Genomic DNA, 6,000 nt, shown 5'->3' with positions numbered 1-6,000 from the left:
GGAACAGGGCACTGACCTCCAGGGCAAGCTGACCTACAAGCAAGTTTAGCAAATCCAGTTTTGGCTTGACCTCCACCACAAAACACTGCTCCACCTCCTCTGGCCATTTCATTTTTAGTCCTACCTACTCCGTAAAAGGAGGCCACGAGGCATGATGAGGGGGCTGCCTCAGGCAGCAGACTTTGAACGCCGTTCAAGCAGCGGAGTAGGGACTAACGGATCTGATCAGTGGGCCACTGCCATTGCAATCCATTGGGAAGTTCAGCAGCCCAAGCCCTGCTCAAATGTACGCTTGCACACCTCCCGATCATTTAAGTGAGGCTTGAGCAGGGAACAGGGCGCGCTCTACCATTAGGCAAAAGTGGTAGATGCAATTAAAAGGGCAGCAGCTTGTCCATCATTAAATAGTGGTTGTTTTTTAAAGGCAGGGGTGGGGTGGGGTGGGGTGGGGAGGGGAGGGAGGGCGCCATTTGGGTTTTCCACCTCCAGCCTAAAAATGTCTTGGGCCAGCCCTGGCAGGAGAATTTCCTGACAGATTGCATCTCATGTGAATTAGAAGGAAAGCAAGGTGCCATTTCGATTTTCCACCTCAGGCCCCAACATGTCTTGGGCCATCCCTGCCGTCTGGTGACTCCATGCTGTCCTCTCTGATCAGGACAAACCCTAGGAGGGACCCCTGTACATCCAAAAAGTGCTCGAGTATCACACAGAGTAAACATTCTTTGCCAGCGATGCAAAGCCACCTAAGGGCAGCGGCTTCATTGGCTGTTTGACTCCAGCTTGTGGGAAAGCTCGAAGAGCAGGTTCTGATTGTCAATAACTTGGAACTGCCGGACATACGCTTTTGTCTGCAAATGCTGGGGAGAGGACTCCATTTCCAGGCCTATGGGAAGAAGGACAGGGGTGTCATTCAGGAAGGGACGTCACATGCGCAGCCAACACCATTCCAGGCTCAACGAAACACCCCTGTCGTGAGCAGATACCTTGAAGCAGCCTTCCCCACCCTAGTGCCCTCCAGACGTTTTGGACTACATCTCCCATCAGCCTTCTCCAGCACAGCCAATGGTCAGGGATGATGGGAGTTGTAGCTCAAAACCTGGAGGGCGCCAGGTTAGGGAAGGCTGCCTTAAAGACACAAGTGGAAACTCCACCTGATAGATGATGTGGGACTGAACCATTTCATCCTGAAGGGGGGACTGGATGTTTGAATGCATCCCCTACATGCAGGACATACACTATGGTGGGACGTGCGAAAGGGCCTTTACTCCTGCAGCACCCCAGTTGTGGAATGCCCTCCCCTTGGAGGCCTGATTGGTGCAGACACTGGTTTCATTTCAGCACCAAGTTTAAACATGGCTTTTTCCCCAAAGCCTTTGAGGGCTAATTGGATTCCCTGAGTTTGCACGCTGTTTTAACTGTTTTAGATTTTAAATTGGTATTAGCTAGCTTAAAGATTTAATATGTTTGAGCTTTTAAAATTTATTGTTTTACACGGTTTAAATTGATTTTATCTGTATGCTGCCCTGAGATCCTAATGATATAGGGCACGCTACAAATGTTTTAAATAAATAAATGCATAAATACCCCTCCACACCCAACGTCTCTGGGTCAGGAAAATGGCTAGCCATTATGCTTCTTTCTGATGTGCTGGTTCTGTAAGGAGGATTTGATGAGAGGGAACATTCAAACATGTTATTCCTCTGCCTGCAGTATGAAACGGTACAGCCCAACAAGAGATCCCCCAGGTGGGGACTTCCGCTTGCATGTTTGAAGCTTGTATCCTGAGGATTTTGAGCAGGTTGGCCATGCAAACCCAGGGCTGTGTGGGCACCATCACGCAAGGCTTTTATCGTGCCCTCGTGGTGGGTCACTCATGGAGGTTTGCGGGTCCCTTTCACAACGTCATCAACCTCCAAGGCACATCCAGTGGTATTTCTGGGTTATTCCATGTTAAAAAGATCCATAAATAATGAAGTTTTTAAATATATCCTGGATTTTCCCCACTATGTACATTTGTCATAGCACTATCAAACAGCCAGTGGATGGTGCTGTTTCATTGAGAACTTATGGAGTGTTGAAAATTGAAAACTTCCCCTCTCCGCAATCACGTGGTCACCGTCTGGGCACCTGCAGTAAACGTGGAAAGGCTCCACAACGAAGAAAGCCTGGTAGGGGTGTGAGTTTATTCTTTAATGTAGAGATGCCCTGTGTATGCTGAATGTCCATGACCATACTGCAGAAGTAAGAAGTTAGTGTTGCAGAATCTTAAGGAAATCCGCTGTTTGTCTTTAAGGAAAAAGTCAGTTACTAGCCTCAATGCCGCAGTTAAGACTTCAAATATGTGGGCATCAATGCCTGATGAAGGGCTCCATCACATAGGAGCAGAAATCCCCAACAATCCCAGTGCTTCCCTCATCCGATTTCAATGCAGGATTGGGTCATGCCCCTTTATACGGGTGTCCCCATCTCGCCATGTTCCGTGTTTTACCTTTTCACAGGGGGTGGGAAGCTGCTCAGAAAAACCGCTCCTTTTCTGCTATGATTCATTACATGTGCTGGGGCCATAGTGAAAATTCCTCCCTGGTTTCTCATTCCCTCCCCTCGGACATTACTGGTGGTTGGCTTGTGAGTGACATGGGCAGAGTCCCCCGGCTCTGCCACCAGTTTTCCAGCGAGGTGCTGGATTCCTTTCATATGGTCAAGATCTCTGCCGTTTACTCCCCCACACACACACACTCAAGTCTTCACTGGCTTCTTGCAAGGAAGGGAAAGGGCACAGTTGGCGGGTGACTCCTACCTCCATCACCTGACTCAAGCCTTCATGGGCTCCTTGCAAGGCTTGGGCGGAGGGAGGAGTTGCCCCCCAACCATGCGGCCTTCCCTCTTTGAAAGGAAAAGGAGAGAGCACAGTTGGAGGGAGATTCCTGCCCTTGCACCTGTCAAATCTGCCCAGTCTCCTTGCAAGCAAGGAGAGGCCATACAGGCTTGACAGCCGGTGCCTCCCACCTGTTCTTCCCTCCTTGTCAAGAGGATCCCCGCTCAGGATCTCCCAGGTGCAACACGCCGTGCAGCCTATCCTCAATGCCTTTGTCATCCTGACCACACCCCCAACAACCAAAACGAAGGCCCACAGCCGCCCAGACACAGCAGTTTCTTTGCGCTACTGACAAATTTCAAGGGGAGGTCATGGCGATTCTGTTCCATCGGCTGGAAAAAATACCACATTTTTTGTGTTTGGGGGAACACAAACACAGGATAGGCTGGGGAAAATGGTGGGAGATGCCCTGGAGGTTCACGATGTCATCTAAAGGGTCCGCAAACTTCCGTGAGTGAGCAATCTCGATAGCAGGATAAAAGCTCCGTGTGGAGTAGCCCGAAATCACATTACAGCTTGTCTAGTTCCTGAGGTTCTCTCTTCATCTCTGGATTATTTGGCTAATGCTGATTGTAAGCTTTCTGAGGCATGGACCATGCTTTTCTATGTTTAGTAAAGAAGCTGGCATGCTGTTGGTACTGAGAACATGCCAAGAAGAGCAGCAGTGACTGCACTTGCATCCCTGGGCAGCCCCAATAGGGCCACCAATACTCACAGAGGGGTCGGCTCCGGCACTTCCTGATTGTCCGAACTTTCTCTGCTACCGAGTGCTGCAGAGGAGAGAGAGGAAGAAAAGCGTCATTGTTCTAGACACCAAACCTTAAAACGTGTAACTGGGAATCCCATCCTGAAAAAAACCCCAAAGAAACCTTGATGTTACTATAGCAAACAGCTGTAACAGAATCCTAATCTATTTTCTCTGAGACACCTTTACATCTTCCATCAAAATCCACCATCTGTTCAGCAACATCACAGAAAGTCATCGGATTCCACAGCCACAGAAATACCCAGCACAGGAGCTGGATAGGAGGCAAAATGGGCACTTCCTTATGGTGGTAAAGCATAGAAGATGGGGTTGGATGCGATGGCCTTCTAGGCCCCTCCCAACCCTATTATATGATTCTAACAGTGGCATGGTATGCAGAAATCAGCTTACTAAGAATGTCAGCTCTCATCTATTAAAAGGGGAGGTTTTGATTCCTCAAGCCTGCAAACTTTGCCTGAAAGCGAAATGCCTGCTGAAACCTCCAAAGCTGGAGGGGAGTCAGAATAAAATTTCTAGTTGTTGAGGATGGGGCTTTAGGGGCCTGCATGGCTCCATGCTGCCAGCCCCCCCACCCCCACCCCCAGCAAAGCTGGAATAAACTCTGCAGAACAGTTTTTTTTTAAAATGCTAGATTATGCAAACTAAGAAAATACGCAGAATCTCTACAGAATTCAACTTCCTCTCAGTATGGAGAAGTTAAGACCATAAAGGGATTTTAAAATTTAATATATTGCAGGCTTTTAAAATATGTTGTTTTTAGTGCCACGTCAAAACCTATTTGTTTGCCTAGGCATTTTAAACTGCTTTATTAATCTGGTTAAGGGAACAATCCTATGGCCCGCTAGACACTGTCTAGTGGGCCATAGGATATGCTTTATTCCGGGAACTGACCTGGGAGCCTGCACTCCAAGGTCAGTTCCCGGAAATCCAACCTCCATAATCTGCACTGCCTTGGAGACAGCGCGAAGAAGCCCCATCCTCTGCGCTCAGAAGATGAGTGCAGAGCAACTGAAAAGGGGCGGGGCTGGGGGCATTCCGGGGCGGGGAGAGTGAAGCTGCGCGTATGACACATCCTATGTGTTGTACAGCAGCTTCCTCTTCTGGTTGGCCCCCCCGCTGCTAGACAGTCGAAAATGGCTGTCTAGCGAAAAAGAGCAAGGCAGGACAGGCGCAGAGGGAACGATCCCCCCCTATGCCTCTCCTGCCTTGGATAGGCGGTCACCTCCGAGGTCAGAGGCGGCCGCCTATCTACTTAGGATTGCGCCCTAAGTGAACTCTCTTTTTATGTATTACCTGCCTTAGTTGTTATAGTTGATGTTTTATTGTTTTTATTTTATATTGGGATTTTAAAATTATATTTTGTATACTGTCTTGGTATCGTAAAATGAAGGGTGGTATAAAAATATTTTAATGAACAAACAAATATATGTGTGATTTATTTCATTTACTGAAAACTATGTCCTATCCTAGTCTGAAAGAATAGGATGGTTAATAGAAATATATAATCTCAGCGCTAACTGTACCTCCGTGGTGTTCCACAATTGGATTACTACAACAGAGAAAGCTCTTCCCCTTGTTGTCAAATGGTACTTGGAGAAAAAACTTCCCTAATTATCTTATTTACTTACTGACCTGATTTGCACGACATGACCACCCACCCACCTTAAAAAAAAGGTCTTGTGTGAGAGCACATGGCTCTGAAATTTGAATAATTTTATCCTCCACTTCTGCGTTCCCGCGTTGAAATTTGCATATCTTTACCAATCCCCCTCACTTGTCTGCCTTGAAATTTGCATATCTTTACCGATCCCCCTCACTTGTCTGCCTTGAAATTTGCATATCTTTACCGATCCCCCTCACTTGTCTGCCTTGAAATTTGCATATCTTTACCAATCCCCCTCACTCGTCTGCCTTGAAATCTGCACATCTTTATCGATCCTGATCACTGCTCTGTAACCTATGTGTATATCTGACAGCTAACAATGGAGACCAGTGGAAAAAAGCAACAAGCACAATGGGGTGAGGGGAGCCGAAAGCAGCTGGCAACTTCAGGAGCTTTTCAGGCAGGTGTAATTACTTCGGTATTACATGAAGCAACCTTTAAAAAAGTGGGGGGTTCGCTAGCAATCCAAGCACTGAAGTGAAGGATGAAATTGACAAGGACTTTGACAAAAGCGGGATATCCGTATGCTGGGCTAAATAGTGTACAGGCGGTCTTTTTCTAAGTTTATGAACGTGTTACTGTGTTCTTCGGGGCTCAGAAAATTAATTCCATCTGACGATCTGATCTTGGGGCGGGGGAAGTTTCCCTCTCTAGCCAGCAACCGCAGCGGACCAATTGCAGGAAGGGTGCTGACGC

The 6,000-nt window shown here is 47.6% G+C and overlaps 1 protein-coding gene across 1 annotated transcript in view; it reads right to left on the bottom strand.

The window, feature by feature from the left end:
• Positions 1-758: 758 nt before the first annotated feature.
• The window catches only part of RAPGEFL1 (Rap guanine nucleotide exchange factor like 1), an 85,149-nt gene continuing 79,907 nt past the window's right edge, over positions 759-6,000 (bottom strand). The window contains exons 14-15 of the mRNA XM_084808252.1: positions 3,591-3,645; positions 759-883 (exon numbers count right to left, since the gene is read on the bottom strand). Of these exons, the coding sequence (XP_084664378.1) occupies positions 759-883; positions 3,591-3,645 (180 nt within the window). The remainder of the gene's footprint in view (positions 884-3,590; positions 3,646-6,000) is intronic.

Source organism: Heloderma suspectum, chromosome 6 (assembly GCF_057233095.1).
Source record: "Heloderma suspectum isolate Gila_16-S chromosome 6, 16-S_ref, whole genome shotgun sequence".
Classification (NCBI taxonomy): domain Eukaryota; kingdom Metazoa; phylum Chordata; class Lepidosauria; order Squamata; family Helodermatidae; genus Heloderma; species Heloderma suspectum.
The sequence above is the reverse complement of the archived record's forward strand: the minus strand, read 5'-3'. Positions and strand labels throughout refer to the sequence as shown.